Source organism: Oncorhynchus nerka, linkage group LG1 (genome assembly GCF_034236695.1).
Source record: "Oncorhynchus nerka isolate Pitt River linkage group LG1, Oner_Uvic_2.0, whole genome shotgun sequence".
NCBI classification, from domain to species: Eukaryota; Metazoa; Chordata; class Actinopteri; order Salmoniformes; family Salmonidae; genus Oncorhynchus; species Oncorhynchus nerka.
The window spans coordinates 34,691,214-34,714,686 of NC_088396.1; the positions used below are offsets into that span (position 1 = coordinate 34,691,214).

General features: G+C 43.3%; 1 protein-coding gene across 1 annotated transcript in view; it reads left to right on the forward strand.

Moving 5' to 3' along the window:
• Positions 1-23,473, forward strand: part of LOC115129602 (leishmanolysin-like (metallopeptidase M8 family)) — a 31,319-nt gene extending 7,846 nt beyond the window's left edge. The window contains exons 6-17 of the mRNA XM_029660148.2: positions 6,499-6,677; positions 19,543-19,648; positions 19,795-19,889; positions 20,057-20,174; positions 20,373-20,480; positions 20,807-20,883; positions 21,110-21,220; positions 21,506-21,638; positions 21,989-22,148; positions 22,487-22,617; positions 22,919-23,129; positions 23,251-23,473. Of these exons, the coding sequence (XP_029516008.2) occupies positions 6,499-6,677; positions 19,543-19,648; positions 19,795-19,889; positions 20,057-20,174; positions 20,373-20,480; positions 20,807-20,883; positions 21,110-21,220; positions 21,506-21,638; positions 21,989-22,148; positions 22,487-22,617; positions 22,919-23,129; positions 23,251-23,351 (1,530 nt within the window). The 3' untranslated portion in view covers positions 23,352-23,473. The remainder of the gene's footprint in view (positions 1-6,498; positions 6,678-19,542; positions 19,649-19,794; positions 19,890-20,056; positions 20,175-20,372; positions 20,481-20,806; positions 20,884-21,109; positions 21,221-21,505; positions 21,639-21,988; positions 22,149-22,486; positions 22,618-22,918; positions 23,130-23,250) is intronic.

Below are 23,473 nucleotides of genomic sequence, written 5' to 3' on the forward strand. Positions count from 1 at the left end.
TTTAAGGAGAAGTAACATGCAGTGAAAACAAATATTAAATTTTAACTTTTAAACTTGAACTGAGTAAAAACTCTAAATATGTGATTGCACAGTAATGTTCACTTGTTTGAGGTTGAGGGTGATACTTGGTGGTGTCCCATCTTTTCCACAAGTTCATCAATGTTCGGGGTAAGGCTCTGAGCTGAAGAAATCCTCAGAATTGAGTGGAGGTGTTCAGCAGTAAGTCGACTTCTGTGTGATGTTTTGTTCAGGTTCATCAAAGAAAACAGTTGTTCACACAGGTATGTGCTGCCAAACATAGACAACGTTTGAGCAGCCTGGATGCGCAGCTGGGGCATTGTGCCGGGAGGAAACGGGCGAACTCCGCAGCACCCACTGCCGCATATTTTGCCCTCAGTGCATCATTGCATTGGAGGTCAATCAACTCCATTTGGAGGTTTGGTGGTGAGCTTTCCACGTCAACAGCAAATGGGTTACCGAGCAGTTCCAACCTGCTTTTTGTGCTTCAAAGTCAGCAAATCGGCGTCGAAAGTCAGCGGCAAGCATACCTATTTTATCAGCCAACTGTGTGCTCGGGAACGCACTGGTAGAGAGCTTCTCTTTCATGGTCTGGCAGCTGGGAAAGTGGCTCAAATTTTCTTTCCGCATCTGCGTCTCCCACAGAGTCAGTTTGGTTTTAAATGCCTTCACTGTACTGTACATATCAGAGATGACACGATCCCGACCCTGCAGCTGCAAGTTTATTGCATTCAGATGACTCGTAATGTCACACAGAAAAGCCATTTCACACAGAAACATTTCGTCTCGGAGTTGTGTTGTGTCTTTCCCTTTGCTGTCCAAGAACAGACAAATCTCCTCACGAAGCTCGAAACATCTTTGAAGCACCTTTCCCTGGCTTAGCCATCGCACCTCTGTGTGATAAGGCAAATCACCATGCTCCGTTTCTAACTCCGTCAGAAATGCCTTGAACTGGCGGTGATTCAAACCTTTGGCTCTGATAAAGTTAACTGTGCGCGTGATGATGCTCATTACATGCTCCATTTTCAAGGCTTTACCGCACAACGCTTCCTGGTGTATGATACAATGATAAGCTGTCAGCTCACCTGTCGCGTTTTCCTCTTGCATCTTTTCCCGTATCTTCGCCACCAGTCCGCTCCTGTGTCCACACATCGCAGGTGCTCCGTCGGTTGTCAAACCCACGAGTTTTTCCCAAGGCAGCTCCATCTCATTTACACATCTTGACACCTCTTCATACAAATCATGCCCCGTAGTTGTGCCATGCATAGGACGTAAAGCCAAAAACTCCTCTGTCACGCTTAGGTTGGAGTCCACTCCGCGGATGAAAATTGACAACTGGGCAATGTCAGAAATGTCGGTGCTCTCATCCACAGCCAAGGAATATGCAATAAAATCTTTTCCCTTTTTCACAAGCTGCTCTTTTAGATTGATGGACAACTGGTCTACTCTCTCGGCAATGGTGTTTCTGCTCAGACTCACATTTAAAAAGAGTTGCCTTTTTCTGGGCAAACTTCGTCACAAACTTTAATCATGCAGTTTTTGATGAAATCCCCCTCCGTAAATGGCCGGGCTGATTTAGCGATCTCTTCTGCCAAAATAAAACTGGCCTTGACAGCAGCCTGGCCTTGTGATTTGGCTTTTTGAACAGAGCCTGTCGAGATTTGAGGCCTCGTTTTAATTCCTCTGCCTTTTGTAGCCTTTGTTCCATGTCCATATTCTTGTTTTTGTCCGCGTGTTTCGTTTCATAATGTCGTCTCAGATTATACTCTTTCAGTACCGCCACACTTTCTCCACACAGAAGACACACAGGTTTTCCAGCTACCTTCGTGAACATATACTCCGACTCCCACCTTGTTTGAAACCCCGGTTCTCAGTATCCACCTTCCGTTTTGCCATTTTTGATGGGTATCTGAAAGTTAATTTTACTGTGATGCTGACGACTGCTGTGCCAATAAATATTGAAATGAAGCAGCCTACTGCTCGGTGCGTCACCTTTGCATTGTGGGAAATGTAGTATTGGTGCGTGTAAAAGATCTGCGGGCTGCCGGCTTGCTGCGGGCCGGTTCTAATAATAAATCAAGATCATCCCAGGGGCCGTAAAAAACCTTCTTGCGGGCCGGATGTGGCCCGCGGGCCTTGACTCTGACATATGTGGCGTAGTGTGTTACCAATTATTTTCTTGGTGACTATGGTCCCAGCTGCCTTGAGATCATTGACAAGATCCTCCCGTGTAGTTCTGGGTAGATTCCTCACCGTTCTCATGATCATTGCAACTCCACGAGGTGAGATCTTGCATGGAGCCCCAGGCCGAGGGAGATTGACAGTTCTTTTGTGTTTCTAAAATATATTCACTTAAACATTCACTTAAAATGAACCTTAAAAATAACAGTGTTGGGTGATTTGGAAAGCCATAGTCAGTCAATCAATAATATAATAATAATACTCAGACATTTTTTTCATCTTTAGCTCGCATTCTGTGGATACTGTGATTTTAAAAAGGTTCCAAATTAATGTAGAACTTAACAGCATAATTGAAAAATATATGGCACATGGAAACCAAATGAGGGAGGTCTACGGTGATAGGTGGGATGGGCTGAGAGTGGCTGAGGGGTAGGAATAAAGAGCTCATATTCGGGAATGTATTATTGTAATATGATTGCTGTATGTAAAAGTATGTCAAATGTACAGTATATGTAAAGTGTGATATGTACAATTGATGTATATGTTGCAAAAAAGCTGTACCAACAAATATTTGTCTTCCCCGAAGAGGGTGGGTGGGTTAATAAAAAATACATTTAAAAAATAACTCATATGTTGTCCACCAGGGCACCCCTGGACCATTCTGGAGTTATGGGATTAGCTAATGCATCCTACGCCAGTTCAGCAAAATATGGATTATGATACGCCTTAGGTCGGAGTGCGTACTCACTGACCTGACAGCCTCAAACATGATTAGCCCTTCCGAGTCAAGGGTCATTTGAGGCACGCATTTATTTAAACCGCTCTCCAGGAGCTTTTGTCTTAACTCATATAATATACAATAGCAAGAAAAAGTATGTGAACCCTTTGGAATTACCTGGACTTCTGCATAAATGCCGCAGCATCTCAATCGGGTTGAGGTCAGGACTCAAGGCGTATTTTCTTCTGTTGAAGCCATTCTGTTGATTTATTTCTGTGTTTTGGGTCATTGTCCTGTTGCATCACCCAACTTCTGTTGAGCTTCAATTGGCGGACAGATAGCCTTACATTCTCCTGCTAAATGTCTTGATAAACTAGGGAATTAATTTTTCCGTTGATGATAGCAAGCTGTCCAGGCCCTGAGGCAGCAAAGCAGCCCCAAAACCATGATGCTCCCTTCACCATACTTTACAGTTGGGATGAAGTTTTGATGTTGGTGTGCTGTGCCTTTTTTTTTCTCCACACACAGTGTTGTGTGTTCCTTCGAAACAACTCAACTTTAGTTTAATCTGTCCACAGAATACTTTGTCAGTAGCGCTGTGGAACATCCAGGTGCACTTTTGCGAACTTCAGATGTGCAGCAATGTTTTCTTTGGGCGGCAGTGGCTTCGTTCATGGACTTCGTCCATGGTGTCCTCCCATGAACACGATTCTTGCTTAGTGTTTTTTATATAAACTCAGCAAAAAAAGAAACATCTTCTCACTGTCAACTGTGTTTATTTTCAGCAAACTTAACATGTGTAAATATTTGTATGAACATGACAAGATTCAACAACTCAGACAAACTGAACAAGTTCCACAGACATGTGACTAACATAAATGGAATAATGTGGCCCTGAACAAAGAGGTCAAAATCAAAAGTAACAGTCAGTATCTGGTGTGGCTGCCAGCTTCATTAAGTACTACAGTGAATCTCCTCATGGACTGCACAAGATTTGCCAGTTCTTGCTGTGAGAAGTTACCCCACTCTTCCACCAAAGCACCTGCAAGTTTCCAGACATTTCTGGGGGGAATGGCCCTAGCCCTCACCCTCTGATCCAACAGGTCCCAGGTGCTCAATGGGATTGAGATCCGGGCTCTTTGCTGGCCATGGCAGAACACTGACATCCTGTCTTGCAGGAAATCACACACAGAACGAGCAGTGTGGCTGGTGGCATTTTCATGCTGGAGGGTCATGTCAGGATGTGCCTGCAGGAAGAGTACCACATGAGGGAAGAGGATGTCTTCCCTGTAACACACTGCGTTGAGATTGCCTGCAATGACAACAAGCTCAGTCCAATGATGCTGTGACCCTCCACCTCCAAATCAATCCTGCTCCAGAGTAGAGATCTCTGTGTAACGCTCATTCCTTCGACGATAAACACGAATCCAACCATCACCCCTGCTGAGACAAAACCGTGACTCGTCATTGAAGAGCACTTTTTGCCAGTCCTGTCTGGTCCAGTTATGGTGGCTTTGTGCCCATAGGTGACGTTGTTGCAGGTGATGTCTGGTGAGGACCTGCCTTACAACAGGCCTACAAGCCCTCAGTCCAGCCTCTCTCAGCCTATTGCGGACAGTCTGAGCACTGATGGAGGGATTGTGTGTTCCTGGTGTAACTCGGGCAGTTGTTGTTGCCATCCTGTACCTGCCATCCGCAGGTGTGCTGTTCGGATGTACCGATCCTGTGCAGGTGTTGTAACACATGGTCTGCTACGGCGAGGGCGATCAGCTGTCTGTCCTGTCACCCTGTAGCGCTGTCTTAGGCGTGTCACAGTACGGACATTGCATTTTATTGCCCTGGCCACATACATCTGCAGTCCTCATGCCTCCTTGCAGCATGCCCAAGGCACGTTCACACAGATGAGCAGGGACCCTGGGCATCTTTCTTTTGGTGTTTTTCAAAGTCTGTAGAAAGGCCTTTTTAGTGTCCTAAGTTTTCATAACTGTGGCCTTTAATTGCCTACAGTCTGTAAGCTGTTAGTGTCGTAACGACCGTTTCACAGGTGCATGTTCATTAATTGTTTATGATTCATTGAACAAGCATGTGAAACAGTGTCTAACCCCTTTACATTGAAGATCTGTTCATTTGTAAAAATCCAAATAACTTATCTTTGAAAGACAGGGTCTTGAAAAAGGAACATTTATTTTTTTGCTGAATATAGTAGATTCGTCAACAGAGATGTTAGCATGATCCAGAGATTTCTTTGTCTTTAGCTGACACTGTAAGATTATTATTTACCTTATTGAGCGTTCTGCGTTGTGCTCTTGCAGTCATCTTTGCAGGACGGCCACTCCTAGAGAGAGTTGCAACAGTGTTGAACTTTCTTCATTTATAGACCATTTGTCTTACCGTGGACTGATGAACATCCAGGCTTTTAGGGATACTTTTGTAACCCTTTCCAGCTTTATGCAAGTCAACAATTCTTCATCTTTTTTTACTTATTTTTATAGAGCAGGGCAGCTCTAGCCAACATCTCCAATCTTGTCTCAATGATTGTACTCCCGGTTACCTGACTCCAATTTAGCTTTTGGAGTGGTCATTAGCCTTTGGGTTCACATACTTTTTCCAACCTACACTGTGAATGTTTAAATGATGTATTCAATATAGACAAGAAAAATACATGAATTTGTGTGTTATTAGTTTAAGCAGACTGGGTTTGTCTGTTGTATCTTAGATGATCAAATGTAATTTTATGACCAATTTATGCGTAAATCCAAGTATTTCTGAAGGGTTCATATACTTTTTATTGCCACTGTATTTATTTTAGTAGTCACTTTTATCCAAAGCGACTTAGTCATGTGCTTACATTTTATGTATGGGTGGTCCCGGGAATCGAACCCACTACCCTGGCGTTACAAGGGCCATTCTCTTCCAACTGAGCACAAAGGACGACCTCTTGCTTGTTACTCACCTTTTAAGCATGGCCTTTTTAACCAGTGACATTGTTCTTTTAGACATACAGTACATTTAATCACTTTAAATACAGTTTTATTTGACTTGGCCTGAAGAAATGAATAGTTAACCTATGCTTACATGCTCAACTAGGTTTCCTCTACAGGATATCTTCTCACCTGACTTGCTATTATTGCGTTCTGCTGCTATGTTGAACAGGTCTTTCTTCAAAAGACATTATCTCAATGAGACTAACCAAGGTTCAATGGAATGATAAGAAACCGCCATCGACGCACATGCGATCCACATGCCTGCGTGGGATCCAATTCCGGACACACCGGTCTTCACACGGTCTTCCCGCTCTCTCCCTGCTTATTCCACCTATCCCTATCAATTAAACATGTATTTTAAAAAATATGCTCAATTGGTAGGCCTATAGAAAGGTTGGCTGATGATGGTACTGTACTTTGACAATGTTATTATTATGTCCATGTGATTTTCAGTAATGCAAGGTATTTCAAGTCTTACTTGTAGATTCAGGGCTCACCTGTAAAGGAGACCTGGGTCACAATCTGACTTTCCTGTTTAAATAAAGGTTAAATAACTAAAATGAAATAAAAATGGTATTCTGTGTATCGGATTTCCAGCAATGCAAGGTGTGCAGCGAGACCGGGAGGTCGTGTGGCTCGGCAGGAGCTCCGGACGGGAAGGGGGTGGAAGGGGCTGATTTTGTCCTCTACGTCAGCGGGGTGACTACAGAACGCTGTGGACAGGAGAACATTGTGGCCTATGCTGCATACTGTCAGCTGGAGTCTGAGCTGGACAGGTAAGCCTGCAACCCTATACACCTTTTATTAGGGGTGTAACGGTACATCTTTATTAGGAATGTCAAATCAAATTTTATTGGCCACATACATGGTTAGCAGATGTTATTGCGAGTGTAGCGAAATGCTTATGTATGTAACGGTACACGTATTCGTTCCCCAACTGTTCGGTACAGTGACCTCAGTTCGGTCCACAATGTGAACCTGAATAAATACATTAACTCCAAAGGCTGCAGAAATCTAATTAGCATAATAAAAATCCCCATAAGTCTGTCAGTTTAAACTAGAGATATCAGCTTTTGTGCATCCACCTTTGAAAGAGCAGTGTTTGTCAGATCATGAGACATCCCAAATATCGTCTGTAGCGTCCGAACGGTTTGGTCTACAAACTATTATGACCCCTCTATGGAAAGATGACTCTCACGAACACGTTTTGCTCTACAACCCCACAAGTGTCTTGGGACTCGTCTGAAGTCGCTGCAGCCGATCTGCCAACTTCTGTGTGTGGTGTGCCAACAGTTTGGGCTACACACTAGTATGACCCCTCTGTGTAAAGGTGAGACTCTTGCTTTGCTCTAGGACGCTCACAAGACTTGTCTGAAGGTCCCCCGGTACCAGTCAAAAAAATATATATGGAATTATTAATAGACTGTTTTAGTGACAAAAAATAAGGGGTCAAATATGTTTCCTAGATCTTTCTGATATCTCTCACATATACAGTGCCTTCGGAAAGTATTCAGACCCATTGACTTGTTCCACATTCTGTTACGTTACAGCCTTATTCTAACATGTATTAAATATTCACAATACGCAATAATGACAAAGCAAAAACAGGTCTGGAGGTCCTCTGTGGAGATGAGAGCCTTCCTGAAGGACAACTATCTCAGCAGCACTCCACCAATCAGGCCTTTATGGTAGAGTGGCCAGACAGAAGCCACTCCTCAGCAAAAAGCATGAAAGACAACCCGCTTGGAGTTTACCTAAAGGACTCTGACTATGAGAAACAAGATTCTCTGGTCTGATGAAACCAAGATTGAACTGTTTGGCCTGAATGCCAAGTGTCACGTCTGGAGGAAACCTGGCACCATCCCTACGGTGAAGCATGGTGGTGGCAGCATCATGCTACGGAGATTTTTTTTCAGGAGCAGGGACTGTGAGACTAGTCAGGATTGAGGGAAAGATGAACCAAGCAAAGTACAGAGATCCTTGATGAAAATCTTCTCTGCTTGTTCAATGAAGATGCTAAACTATAGGACTGTTTTGCTATCACAGACTGGAACATTTTCCGGGATTCTTCCGATGACATTGAGGAATACACCACATCAGTCACTGGCTTTATCAATAAGTGCATCGAGGACGTCGTCCGCACAGTGACTGTACGTACATACCCCAACCAGAAGCCATGGATTACAGGCAACATTCGCACTGAGCTAAAGGGTAGAGCTGCCGTTTCAAGGTGTGGGACTCTAACCCGGACGCTTACAAGAAATCCCGCTATGCCCTGCGACGAACCATCAAACAGGCAAAGCGTCAATACAGGGCTAAGATTGAATCATACTACACCAGCTCTCACGCTCGTCGGATGTGGCAGGGCTTGCAAACTATTACAGACTACAAAGGGAAGCACAGCTGCGAGCTGCCCAGTAACACGAGCTTACCAGACGAGCTAAATCACTTCTATGCTCGCTTCAAGGCAAGCAACACTGAGGCTCTCCATAGCCGACGTGAGTAAGACCTTTAAACAGGTCAACATACACAAGGCTGTGGGGCCAGACGGATTACGAGGACGTGTGCTCCGGGCATGTGCTGACAAACTGGCAGGTCTTCACTGACATTTTCAACATGTCCCTGATTTGAGTCTGTAATACCAACATGTTTCAAGCAGACCACCATAGTCCCTGTGCCCAAAGACACAAAGGCAACCTGCCTAAATGACTACAGACCCGTAGCACTCATGTCCGTAGCCATGAAGTGCTTTGAAAGGCTGGTAATGGCTCACATCAATACCATTATCCCAAAAACCCTAGACTCACTCCAATTTGCATACCGCCCAAACAGATCCACAGATGATGCAAACTCTATTGCACTCCACACTGCCCTTTCCCACCTGGACAAAAGGAACACCTATGTGAGAATGCTATTCATTAACTACAGCTCAGCGTTCAACACCATAGTACCCTCAAAGCTCATCACTAAGCTAAGGAACTTGGGACTAAACACCTCCCTCTGCAACTGGATCCTGGACTTCCTGACGGGTAGTCAGGTGGTAAGGATAGGTTAGGTAGCAACATATCTGCCACGCTGATCCTCAACACTGGAGCTCCCCAGGGGTGCGTGCTCAGTCCCCTCCTGTACTACCTGTTCAACCCCGACTGCATGGCCAGGCACGACTCCAACACCATCATTAACATTAAGTTTGCAGACGACACGACAGTGGTAGGCCTGATCACCGACAACGACGAGACAGCCTATAGGGAGGAGGTCAGAGACCTGGCCGGGTGGTGCCAGAATAACAACCTGTCCCTCAACGTAACCAAGGCTAAGGAGATGATTGTGGACTACAGGAAAAGGAGCACCGAGCACGCCCCCATTCTCATCGACTGGGCTGTAGTGGAGCAGGTTGAGAGCTTCAAGTTCCTTGGTGTCTACATCAACAACAAACTATAATGGTCCAATCCCATCAAGACAGTCATGAAGAGGGCACGACAAAGCCTATTTCCCCTCAGGAAACTACAAAGATTTGGCATAAGTCCTGAGATCCTCAAAAGGTTCTACAGTTGCAACATCGAGCGCATCCTGACCGGTAGCATTACTACCTGGTACGGCAATTGCTCGGCCTCCGACCGCAAGGTACTTCAGAGGGTAGTGCGTACGGCCCAGTACATCACTGGGGCAAAGCTGCCTGCCATCCAGGACCTCTACACCAGGCGGTGTCAGAGGAAGGCCCTAACAATTGTCAAATACCCCAGCCACCCCAGTCATAGACTGTTCTCTCTACTACCGCATGGCAAGCAGTACCGGAGTGCCAAGTCTAGGACAAAAAGGCTCCTCAACAGTTTTTACCTCCAAGCCATAAGGCTCCCGGACTATTTGCATTGTGTGCCCCCCCCTACTCTCTGTTTATCATATATGCATAGTCAATTTAACTATACATTCATGTACATACTACCTCAATTGGCCCAACCAACCAGTGCTCCCGCACATTGGCTTACCGGGCTATCTGCGTTGTGTCCCACCACCCGCCAACCCCTCTTTTTACACTACTGCTACTCTCTGTTCATCATATATGCATAGTCACTTTAACCATACCTACATGTACATACTACCTCAATAAGCCTGACAAACCAGTGTCTGTATAGTCTTGTTACTGTTATTTTCATGTCTTTTTACTGTTGTTTTATTTCTTTACTTACCTACACACACACAAACACACACATATACCTTTTTCCACACTATTGGTTAGAGCCTGTAAGTAAACATTTCACTGTAAGGTCTACCTTCACCTGTTGTATTCGGCGCACGTGACAAATACACTTTGATTTGATTTGAATTACTGAACATGCACCTGTGGAACGGTCGTTAAGACACTAACAGCTTACAGACGGTAGCCATTTAAGGTCACAGTTGTGAAAACTTAGGACACTAAAGAGGCCTTTCTACTGACTCTGGAAAAACACCAAAAGAAAGATGCCCAGGGTCCCTGCTCCTCTGCGTGAACATGCTGCAAGGAGGCATGCAGATGTGGCCAGGGCAATAAATGGCAATGTCCATACTGTGAGACTCCTAAGACAGCACTACAGGGACACAGGATGGACAGCTGTTCATCCTCGCAGGATGGACAGCTGTTCATCCTCGCAGTAGCAGACCACGTGTAACACCTGCACAGGATCGGTACATCCAAACATCACACCTGCTGGACAGGTACAGGATGGCAACAACAACTGCCTGAGTTACACCAGGAACACACAATCCCTCCATCAGTGCGCAGACTGTCTGCAATAGGCTGAGAGAGGCTGGACTGAGGGCTTGTTGTAAGGCAGCTCCTCACCAGACATCACCGGCAACTACGTCGCCTATGGGCACAAACTCACCATCTCTGGACCAGACAGGACTGGCAAAAAGTGCTCTTCACTGACGAGTCGCGGTTTTCTCACACCAGTGGTGATGGTCGGATTCGCATTCATCGTTGAAGGAATAAGCGTTACACCGAGGCCTGTACTCCGGAGCGGGATCGATTTGGAGGTGGAGGGTCCATATGGTCTGGGCCGGTGTGTCACAGCATCATCGGACTGAGCTTGTGGTCATTGCAGGCAATCTCAACTCTGTGCGTTACAGGGAAGACATCCTCCTCCCTCATGTGGTACCCTTCCTGCAGGCTCATCCTGACATGACCCTCCAGCATGACAATTCCACCAGCCATACTGCTCGTTCCTGCAAGACAGGAATATCAGTGTTCTGCCATGGCCAGCGAAGAGCCCGGATCTCAATCCCATTGAGCACGTCTGGGACCTGTTGGATCGGAGGGTGAGGGCTAGGGCCATTCCCCCCCAGAAATGTCCGGGAACTTGCAGGTGCCTTTGTGGAAGAGTGGGATAACATCTCAAAGCAAGAACTGGCAAATCTGGTGCAGTCCATGAGGAGATGCACTGCAGTACTTAATGCAGCTGATGGCCACACAGGATACTGACTGTTACTTTTGATTTTGTGTCTCCCCCCTCTTTTTTTCAGGGACACGTTTCTGCTCGTCACATGTCTGGAACTTGTTCATGTCTGTTGAATCTTGTTATGTTCATACAAATATTTACACGTGAAGTTTGCTGAAAATAAAAGCAGTTGACAGTGACGGGACGTTTCTTTTATGCTGAGTTTAAATGCAGTACCAGTCAAAAGTTTGTACACACCTACTCATTCAAGAGTTTTTCTTTATTTTTACTACTGTATACGTTGTGGAATAACAGTGAAGACATCAGAACTTGAAATAACACATATGGAAATACAGTTGAAGTCGGAAGTTTACATACACCTTAGCCAAATGCATTTAAACTCAGTTTTTCACTTTCTGTTATTTAATCCTTAAAATGCCCTGTCTTAGGTCAGCTAGGATCACCACTTTATTTTAAGACTGTGAAATGTCAGAATAATAGTAGAGAGAATGATTGCTTTATTTCAGCTTTTATTTCTTTCATCACATTCCCAGTGGGTCAGAAGTTTACATACACTCAATTAGTATTTGGTAGCATTACCTTTAAATTCTTTAACTTGGGTCAAACGTTTCGGGTAGCCTTCCACAAGCTTCCCACAATAAGTTGAGTGAATTTTGGCCCATTCCTCCTGACAGAGCTGGTGTAACTGAATCAGGTTTGTAGGCCTCCTACGCTTTTTCAGTTCTGCCCACACGTTTTCTATAGGCGTGAGGTCAGGGCTATGTGATGGCCACTCCAATACCTTGACTTTGTTGTCCTTAAGCTATTTTGCCACAACTTTGGAAGTATGCTTGGAGTCATTGTCCATTTGGAAGAGCCATTTGCGACCAAGCTTTAACTTTTTGACTGATGTCTTGAGATGTTGCTTCAATATATCCACATAATTTTCCTCCCTCATGCCGCCATCTATTTTGTGAAGTGCACCAGTCCCTCCTGCAGCAAAGCATCCCCACAACATGATGATACCCCCGTGCTTCACAGTTGGGATGGTGTTCTTTGGCTTGCAAGCGTTCCCCTTTTCCTCCAAATATAACAATGGTCATTATGGCCCAACAGTTTTATTTTTGTTTCATCAGACCAGAGGACATTTCTCCAAAAAGTACGATCTTTGTCCCCATGTGCAGTTGCAAACCGTAGTCTGGCTTTTTTTTATGGTGGTTTTGGAGCAGGAGCTTCTTCCTTGCTGAGCAGCCTTTCCGGTTATGTCGCTATAGGACTCGTTTTACTGTGGATATAGATACTTTTGTATCTGTTTCCAACAGCATCTTCACAAGGTCCTTTGCTGTTGTTCTGGGATTGATTTGCACTTTTTGCACCAAATTACGTTCATCTCTAGGAGACAGAAGGCGTCTCCTTCCTGAGCGGTATGATTGCTGCGTGATCCCATGGTGTTTATACTTGCGTACTATTGTTTGTATAGATGAACATGGTACCTTCAGGTGTTTAGAAATTCCTTCCAAGGATGAACCAGACTTGTGGAGGTCTACAATTTTTTTTCTGAGGTCTTGTCTGAATTCTTTTGATATTTCATAATGTCAAGCAAAGAGGCACTGCGTTTGAAGGTAGGCCTTTATAGTACATCCACATGTACACTTCCAATTGGCTCAAATTATGTCAATTAGCCTATCAGAAGCTTCTAAAGCCATGACATCATTTTCTGGAATTTTCCGAGCTGTTTAAAGGCACAGTCAACTTAGTGCTTTTACACCTGCATTGTTTGCTGTTTGGGGTTTTAGGCTGGGTTTCTGTACAGCACTTTGAGATATCAGCTGATGTACGAAGGGCTATATAAATAAATTTGATTTGATTTGATTTGAGTGTATGTAAACTTCTGACCCACTGGAATTGTGATACAGTGAAATAATCTGTAAACATTTGTTGGAAAAATGACTTGTCATGCACAAAGTAGATGTCCTAACCAACTTGCCAAAACTATAACAGTCTCTGCAGAGGTAACGCTGGGTCTTCCTTTCCTGAGGCGGTCCTCATGAGAGCTAGATTCATCATAGCGCTTGATGGTTTTTGCGACTGCACTTGAAGAATTCTTGACTTTTTCCGGATTGACTGACCTTCATTAAAGTAATGATGGACTGTTGTTTCTCTTTGCTTATTTAAGCTGTTCTTGACGTAATATTGACTTGGTCTTTTACGAAATAGGGCTAACTTATGTGTATGACCCCTACACATCACTGTCATGACTCTCTAGCTTGGTGAGGATCAAAGGCGCCAGATCAGCTTGGCACAGAGTGCCAGACCTCCCCTTCTCTCCCACTAGAGAGGAAGGGGGGAGTTGGGATGGTTTTATGACTTAACCCCGGTCGTAAAGTTTCTCTCTCTTGCCTTGCAGTATTGAACAGAGGAATGTGCTGTGTCTTGAGATTCTTGCCAAAACTTCAACATTAATGAACAGACACTGGGACAATATGTTTCAACATTCAAACGTTGGGGATGACGAGGGATGGAATATTGAAAATTAATGTCTATTTTGTGATGTCGTTAGAATTATCAGAAAGACTATGTAACAAGATAACTGTGACTCTGAAAGTGTACACGTGCTATTTATCAGGTTTTACAGCTAAATGTTGTATAAAATAAATTATTAAGAATACTTTTGAAAAGATACATGTGATTTTAGCCTTCTTAATGAGATGGCTTTTCATATAAACCTGGGCCCAGTTAGTAACCACACCAACGTGAACACAGACATTGTGTCAACAGGACGGAACGCCGTCCAAGGCCAGAGTGCTTAAAATGACTTTTTAAATACTGACCAGAGAATGTGAGGACATGATCCACAGGTTGAAATGGTTAAATCTCCAAGACCAGAAAATGGTAAGACCCTCTGAAACTCTCGACGAGTGAAGAAGATAGACTAGACCAAAACATGCACCGTCTGCAGCTCTGCATGTAAAGTAGTCTAGGACAATTGACCAAAGACTGGAGAGAAGAATAGATCCCCATCACCACCGGGTGGTACACCTCTGATGTATCTATTCTAACGAACACTCCAAGACAAAGTAGCATACAACTAAGGACATTGTGACTTCTGGTGGACATCCAGAAACTTACATCGAACTACTCGCCATAGACTGATTGAGTGGTTTCAAAAGAGAGACATCTATGCGTAAATATATGTTGCATTTCAAATCTGAATGAGTGGTTGTTATGGGGCTAAATATTCTGACTACTGTGAGCGTAGTTTCCAAACCGTGTATGTGTTTTTATGTATTTAGTTAGTGATTTTTAGTTAGTGATTTAGTTAGTTAGTAAAGAAAATATTTAAGCCAATTAGTGTATCGCTGATTCATCACTTAAGTTAGCGTTTGTGCAGATTTACATGGTCAACGACGTTCAGAATAAGACTGATATGAGGAAATAATCATTTGTTTCCTGATTTAATTGAGGATCATTAATGTGATTACTGCAGTTTATCGAATAATTACCTCCTACGTTTAATTAGTCACCTCACGACATCACAATTGATTGGCTCAAACGCATTAATTCCGCAAATTAACTTTTTAACCTCTCTGCGCACCGAACCCGTTAGCAGAATGAAATTCGACAACATACCGTGATCGCTACATAAATAGTCATATTAAACATTCATGAAAATACAAGTGTCTCACATGTTTTTCGAAAGCCTAGAATCTTGCTAATCCAACTGCTTTGTCAGATTTTAAAAAGGATCTACTGCGAAAGAATATAATGTGATTATCTGAGGATAGAGCCCCATAAAAAAACAACTATTTCAACCAGCACAGGCGTAACAAAATCACAAACTGCAATAAAATAAATTGTTTACCTTTGACGATCTTCCTCTGTTTGCAATCCCAATACTCATTGTTACACAATGAATGGTCTTTTTGTTTGATAAAATCCATTTTTATAGCCTAACACGAAACATTTTGTGAACCGCTTGTGTCGTGAATTCCGTCTCATTCCATTTTCGACGACACATTCGATGTAAATACACACACTAACGTGACTTTTCCAGTCATGTTTGGTTTCATTGCAATCAACATGTTTGGTTTCATTGCAACACAACCAAACCTGATGGGTCATTTCAGTATTGACTGAAAGAAACTGATTTGAAGACAACAAGTAATGACCTCATTGTGCACCAATGATATGACCGCTGTTTCGTTGATTGACTGTATTTTAACCCAATGACCACTGATCGTCTTGAAATCTAGCTGGGTAGATAGCCAATGAGCTGAGGTAAATGGCCATATGTAATGTTTATGTGTTGGAAGACCAACCCATGTAGTAAACTCCTGCGTAAAGAGGGTCATTCGCCATTGAAGATTCCTACCGGAAGGAGCCATGCATGTTACGCACAGCGTTGTTTTGGTAAAGCGCATCTTCAGCTGTTTATATATCAATCAGTATGGCGACTAAGTCAGGGAAAGCTAAATCTAAGTCTAGATATACAGATGTACACACAATTTTAGAAGAAATTGATCGGGAAAGTGAGACAGAGATTTTTGGAGGACGATTCATTTAGCGATTCCCAAATGGAGGAATATTTTGTGAACGGAGAGGACATCGTTTTGGACTGGTAAGTTCTTCTCATGCTAATGCCTTTATTTGAAATTAATCAACTAAAATATGATTTGTGATTTTTTTATTTAGTAGCAATATATAAAAATAATGTAATGAAATGTGAGATGCGTGTGTCTGCCGCCCACCCCACCCCCACATGAAATAGCCTATTTGAGTCTGTTGAGGGGAGGGCAGGCCCACAACAATGGCCAAAGTGAAATGGAGACAGTAGATACAGCTGGTCTGTCATAATATAAATGAAACTGTAGATCTAGCAGGTCTATAATAATATATTCAACTTTATGTTCCCTGTACTCTCTATATATCTGTTTATTATACCTGTTGATACAGGGCTCATATGTGAAACTATATTACATTTAAGTAATTTAGCAGACGCTCTTATCCAGAGCGACTTACAAATTGGTGCATTCACCTTAAGACATCCAGTGGAACAGCCACTTTACAATAGTGCATCTAAATCTTTTAAGGGGGGGGGGGGTGAGAAGGATTACTTTATCCTATCCTAGGTATTCCTGAAAGAGGTGGGGTTTCAGGTGTCTCCGGAAGGTGGTGATTGACTCCGCTGTCCTGGCGTCGTGAGGGAGTTTGTTCCACCATTGGGGGGCCAGAGCAGCGAACAGTTTTGACTGGGCTGCGCGGGAACTGTACTTCCTCAGTGGTAGGGAGGCGAGCAGGCCAGAGGTGGATGAACGCAGTGCCCTTGTTTGGGTGTAGGGCCTGATCAGAGCCTGGAGGTACTGAGGTGCCGTTCCCCTCACAGCTCCGTAGGCAAGCACCATGGTCTTGTAGCGGATGCGAGCTTCAACTGGAAGCCAGTGGAGAGAGCGGAGGAGCGGGGTGACGTGAGAGAACTTGGGAAGGTTGAACACCAGACGGGCTGCGGCGTTCTGGATGAGTTGTAGGGGTTTAATGGCACAGGCAGGGAGCCCAGCCAACAGCGAGTTGCAGTAATCCAGACGGGAGATGACAAGTGCCTGGATTAGGACCTGCGCCGCTTCCTGTGTGAGGCAGGGTCGTACTCTGCGGATGTTGTAGAGCATGAACCTACAAGAACATTCTAACTGAACATTTTCTTTCACAGTGACACTGACTCCGAATAGGAGCCCCCAGTGCCAAGTTGTCCATCCCCCACTGAAGCTGGTTCATCCAGCTCCTGCCACAAGTGGTGTTCATCTGCCCAAATGTATTTCTGCAGGCATGGATGTGCCTCAGGGCCAAAAGGGCACAGCTTGGAGGCGTCGATGTGTTCTTTGCTAAATGAAGTCCCCCATCACCTGCACCACATGCTTGGTGACCCTCTGCTTTTACAGCAGAAAGAGACTGCTATGGCACCTGGCATCAGCAGCACAATATTGTGTAGAGGACTGAGGGTCTTCCAAATATTGAAAGTGTTATTTTGTAAATGTATATTTTTTTTCATGTTTTTTCTCCATTTTTGGGGGGGTTGTGTTCGAATACCATTTTGGTATTTTGTATATAGTTATTCCATTCAAAATGTATAACTTCACCAATTTGGCCACTTGGGTGTATTTGGGCTACTTGTGTGGGACACCTGGGTGACTTCATGATAAATGTCATGTAGCATACTCATTTTGGAAGTTATCATTCTGAAACTTTGCACACGTACTGTTGCCCTCTTATGCTTTTCACTGAAATTGTCCCCATCATCCTATCTCAATGTTTGTTTTGTCTTGTTCATTTTAAATATGATACAACAATAAAAATGAAAAACCTTATGTTTTTTTCATTGTATTATCTAAACCAGATCTATTGTGTTATATTCTCCTACATTCAATTCACATTTACACAAACTTCAGAGTGTTTTCTTTCAAATGAAACCAAGAATATGCATGTCCTGGGCCTGAGCTATAGGCAGTTAGATTTGTCTTCAGGTGGAAATTGAAAAAAACATGGGGTAGCTGTAAGAGGTTTAACAAGGCACACCTGTTACTTGAAATGCATTCCAAGTGACTGCCTTGTGAAGCTGGTTGCGAGAATGCTAGGTGTGCAAAGCTGTCATCAAGGCAAAGGGTGGCTACTTTGAAGAATATAAAATATATTTAACTTTTTTTGGGTTACTACATGATTCCATATGTGTTATTTCATTGTTTTGTCTTCACTATTGTTCTACAATGTAGCAAACAGTAAAAATAAAGAGAACCCTTGAATGAGTAGGTGTGTCCAAACTTTTGACTGGTACTGTATATGTTTTTGATGCGTCAAGGGGTCTTAAAATTCCAAATCAAATAGCTAAATTATCCTTGACCTTAACCTTATTAAAGCAATTCCGTGTAGTTTAGTTGTCCTCCATTTATATCTCCAGTTTTGAAACATTTTTGCTTCCAAGTAGATTACAACGGCGATGGACAGAGAGTTGTGGATAAAATGTTAGCAGTATGTCCCAACTCTAAACGACAACAGCATATGCAGCTGCCAACACCTCTGATATGTTGACACATTTTTTGCCGACATCACCCCAGTATACCGGAGCAAGATGGTAACGCAAAGAAACAACACGTAGTCTCCCCTGCATTCAAGCAGCACTTGGCAGCTGATTCTAGCTGACCAGGCCAAAGACAATACAAGAGCGGTAGGTAGGCCATGTTAATATTTTTGTCGCGGATCTACGCCCATTCTCGGTAGTTGGGAATAAGGGGTTTCTTTCAGCACCTTGTGAAAGTGCTCGAGCCACATTACGATCTTCGCTCTTGCACCCATTTCAGAACACGGGTAGTAACCGCTTTATGTAAGCCAACCAAAGCTGAAGTTTTCAATTAATTGGCCAATCACATTACCCCGGAGTGGAAGTCGTACCACGCTACAGTCACGCCCCCGTTTATAAGTGCGCATCTGGCACTGAAAGAGGCAGTGTCATGGTGCGTTCGTAGCCTAGTGGGAATTTACCACATACAACTGGGAAAATCCACTTGAACGGCCCTCAAACTGGTAATTACTAGTGGAAAACTCACCCTGAGCACCCACTTCTCCCACATGGTAACCTCTGACGTCACCTACTAAGGAAATGGCCTCTAACAGCATTTTCAGCCATTACTGTAAATGCAACAAGAAAGCATTATTTAAAAGAAGAAATCTATTAATGTTGTTTTTTAACTCTATAATTTGTTTTATAAGTATGATAGCTGTACTTTTAGTTTTTGGTTGCCACAGCTTGTTGGCCATTAGCCAATCAGCGTTTCTCAATGAGTTCAAATCACGCAAATGAATCCAAGTAGTATTTACGAATTCATAACTGGTCAATTCCCACCTTCCACGTGGTTACAAACGCAGCATCACAATTTGGTCACAACAGACAATGCAAGGAACATTGTGAATGCTGAACATTGTAAATAGCATTTAATGTTCCTGCTGTACAGAAACTGAACAGTGGGTTTGGGGAACCATTGCACCCCTACTGTTTATACACACCTGGTTATATACACCCTTAGAATATACTTTAGAATGGCAGCATTTTAGGATATTTCAGATTGCCGTAGGTAGTGATTGGGTCTGGTAGGTGACATGGTAGTTATTGGCCCCTGAATAGGTATTTTAACCCAATGATATCATATGAATGTCAGTTTCACTCTCTTTACCTTTTCAGGCCCATTGCTGGATATGCCAACTTGTGCCCCAATATGATATCCACCCAACCTCAGGAGTTTGAGAGCATGCTGTCAACCGTCAAACACGAAATCATACATGCCTTGGTGGGTGCATTGGAATCTACTTTATATTCCTATTGGGGCAAAGCTTGTCATGAATTACTTAAATAAATACGATAATCAATCGAACCTGTCCAACACAGATTTCATTATTGATTGAGTAATGTAATCTTTACGTATCTGTCCAAAAGGGTTTTTCAGCAGGGCTGTTTGCGTTTTATCATGATTATAATGGCAAGCCATTGACACCTCGGTTTGCAAGTGGACTACCAGCATTCAACGAGAGGTATGTATACTTGATCATTTTCCTCTGCTGTCAGACTTTGTTTTTATAATCGTGCTGTTTGTAATAACCAGTAGGCTTAGATGATATTGTAATTGTTTTTCTGTTGTGCATTGAGTTTTCTCATTAATTTTGTTAACATTTAAGACTGTTTTTGCTTTCTATTATAGTTTAGGCCTGTATCAATGGAGTGATGCAGTGATACGTAGAGTGACTCGATTATGGGACATCCGTGGTGGAGTGATGGTCCGTCACGAAGTGCATCTTCTAGTGACGCCGCGTGTTGTGGTAAGAATCCTCGTTTTAACCTCCTCACCATTGAATTATGTATTTACATGCATTTGTCATGGGTAGATACAGTATGTCCCTTTTGTAGAGGCTGGGCTGTTCTGTGTGGTGTTGTGCTATTTTGTTATGTTGTGCTGCCCTGTACTGTCCTGTAATGTGGTTAATGTTTATGTCCTGTATCCCTGCATGTGTTGGCAGGAGGAAGCGAGGAGACACTTTGGCTGTCCCATTCTGGAGGGTATGGAGCTGGAGAACCAGGGAGGGATGGGTACTGAGCTGAACCACTGGGAGAAGAGGCTACTAGAGGTAAAAGGAGGGCTGAAGATTGGTGGCATTGTACTGTGCTTAGTTTTTTTTGTTATCTGAAATGATTCCTTTCTGTACAATATGTGTAGCCTACGTTTGTGGTGTATCTTTACTCAGCCTAGTAGAACTGATGTCTGTAATGGAATATAGACCTAACCACACCATACCCTTTCACTCAGTTTCATAGTCTGTATAACTATTGTGAATTCTGTATTTCTTATTTATCTATAGTTCACTACTCATCGTCAGCATTTCTATGCTCATATAGGTTCATTATTAATCTATATATGATACTTTGATGATTCTCATGTTTGTATTGATAACAGAACGAAGCAATGACTGGATCGCACACACAAAACAGAGTGTTTTCTAGGATCACCTTGGCCATCATGGAAGACACAGGGTAAGGTTGCTGACTGTTTCCAGAAAATATATGGAATACAAGAAAATAATGACTTTTACATTTGATGTAATTTCAAGAGCTTTGACTATTAAACAACTTGGCTCTTTTTTCTTGAGCATTGGCGTGATTGAACGTTTTTGACTTTGACACATGATTTGTATTGAAGTTCAAGAGTTTACCTGACTTGATGTACAATGTGTTCGGGTCATCTTTGTCTCCTATGTAGTTGGTACCGAGCCAACTACAGCATGGCAGAGAGGCTGGACTGGGGCAAGGGTCTGGGCTGTGACTTTGTGATGAAAAGCTGTAAGTTCTGGATTGAAAGGCAACGTCAGAGGTAAGAAGGTGTCTAATCAGAGTTAAGGTTTCTTATTGTACACAACAGGCTGAAACATCTAAATGTCTAGGCACATGGCATGCCCCTAAACAAATTTAAAGTAGCACCAGACAATGTACCCTGTCTCATATGTCAACATTTCTGTCAACACAAACATCAAGCCTTAGAAACTATTAGAAATTGTAACAAACTGTTTTTTATTCATTTTTTAAACACAATAAAAACATTTAAATGACAAACTGTGGCTCTACCTGATCCAACCCTCGGTGTGTTACTGTTTTTCAGTCGTAAAGTGGTGACCCCTTACTGTGACACGGTGCGTGCCACACCCCTCCAGCTAACCTGCAGGCAGGACCAGCTGGCTGTGGCTGTCTGCAACCTGCAGAAGTACCCTCAGGACATACCCCTGGACTACCAGGTAAAATACTAGTCTCACAATGCCATCCTTCAAAGTCACAAACTCTAGAAATCGAGGCTATGACAATACACCCAGTGATAACCACATGATGCTAGCAAGAGTCTGTGTCAGAAACCTATTGGACCACTACAGAGGATTAGAAGACAAACATAAATATTGCAAGTGTATGACACTCAACGATTTATTTAACACTTGTACCCAAGCAAAGTTTGTACCTATAAGACAAAAAAAGGCAACAAAACCAAACAAAACACACATTTAAAATGGTCTTTATTTAAGATGTTTTTGACCACTTGTGACCTGCATAGTACACCCCATATAGTAAATCTTGTCCACTTACCCTCCTGCAGTACTTTGACCATATCCCTGATGTCTCTGTGAGGGACATTGCCTCCTACGGTGGAGCTGTGGAGATCGCTGACTACTGTCCCTTCAGCCAGGAATTCAGCTGGCACCTGAGTGGAGAGTACCAACGCAACTCCTACTGCAGGGTCCAGGAGAACCAACCCGGTAATATCCATTTCCTTCTTGCATTGTTCTTGCCTCTTGGTGCCTCAGACCCGGCTGGGCCTTGGACAATGTACTCTGAGACTGTTCACTCACTAGAAGGTCTGCAAAATTCCGGAAACATTCACAACATTCCCAGGTTTTCCAGAAATCCCAGCTGGAGGATTCCCAGTTGGATGATTCCCTGTTGGAGTGTTCCATTTTCCCTCTCTGCTTATTCCCTCCTAATTCTGGGAATCTTCCAACTGGGATTTATGGAAAACCTGAAAATTGTGTTTCTGGGAAATGTTCCTTCATTTTGCAACCCTACTTACGAGTAGGTTACCTGACACTGCTTCCAGATTGGTGGAGGAACTATGGCGCTGAGCAGTATGGTCCAGACTCTGTGTGTTTGTACCAGAAGACATCCTTCATCATGGAGCAGTGTACCAGGCGCATGACCTACCCTGACTGGGGAAGTGGCTGTTATAAGGTAATGCAGAATAAGTAAAAAATTAAATAGATATCTCCATTTCAGCATCTCTGCAATCTATGTTTAGTCACTTTTCCATATTTTGCAAGCTATGTACTGTGGGAGTCTTCTTAATAATGTTTACCACCTTTAAGTCTCATCCTTTTATCACATGATCTTACAGAATCACAAATTCTCAGTCTAATTTATGTGTTTTGGGTTAACAAATAGGTAACCCTGTTATAAATGTGTGAAATGCAGATATTTAAAGTGACCCATACAAAAACCAAATAATTAAATGTTATATTGTGGTTGTTTCCAGATGTCTTGCTCTACCCAGGGTCTGACAGTATGGGTGCAGGATACTGAGTTTCAGTGTGTGCATACCGGTCAGCTGCTGAGAGTTAGTGTGCGTGTTAATGACTGGGTCTACAACGGGGTTCTCGTCTGTCCTGCCTGCTCAGACTTCTGTAGCGCCTGCCCTCTACCACAACAGCTGCCTCCCCTCAATAGTACCAGGAGAGTTCCTATTGGTGAGTTCCCCTGCCTGTCTTTCCTACCTTCCATATTCATGCACACACATATATACTTTATATAACGAGATACATTATATAAACCTTTTGGTATTAAGGAAGTGTTTTGCCTCTCTTCCAGACCCGTGCTCCAGTTCCTCCAGCTTAGTGGTAACTCTGTGGCTTCTATTGTTAAACCTCATCCCTCTGCTAGCCGGATTTATCCTGTGTGTGCGGAACTGACTGACTCACTGTGTGACTGACTGACTGGTTGGGTGACTGACTTACTAACTGCAAGGTTCTGTGCCTGGGGCAGCGGACCAGATGACACCCTATTCCCTACATAGTGCACTACTTTTGATGGG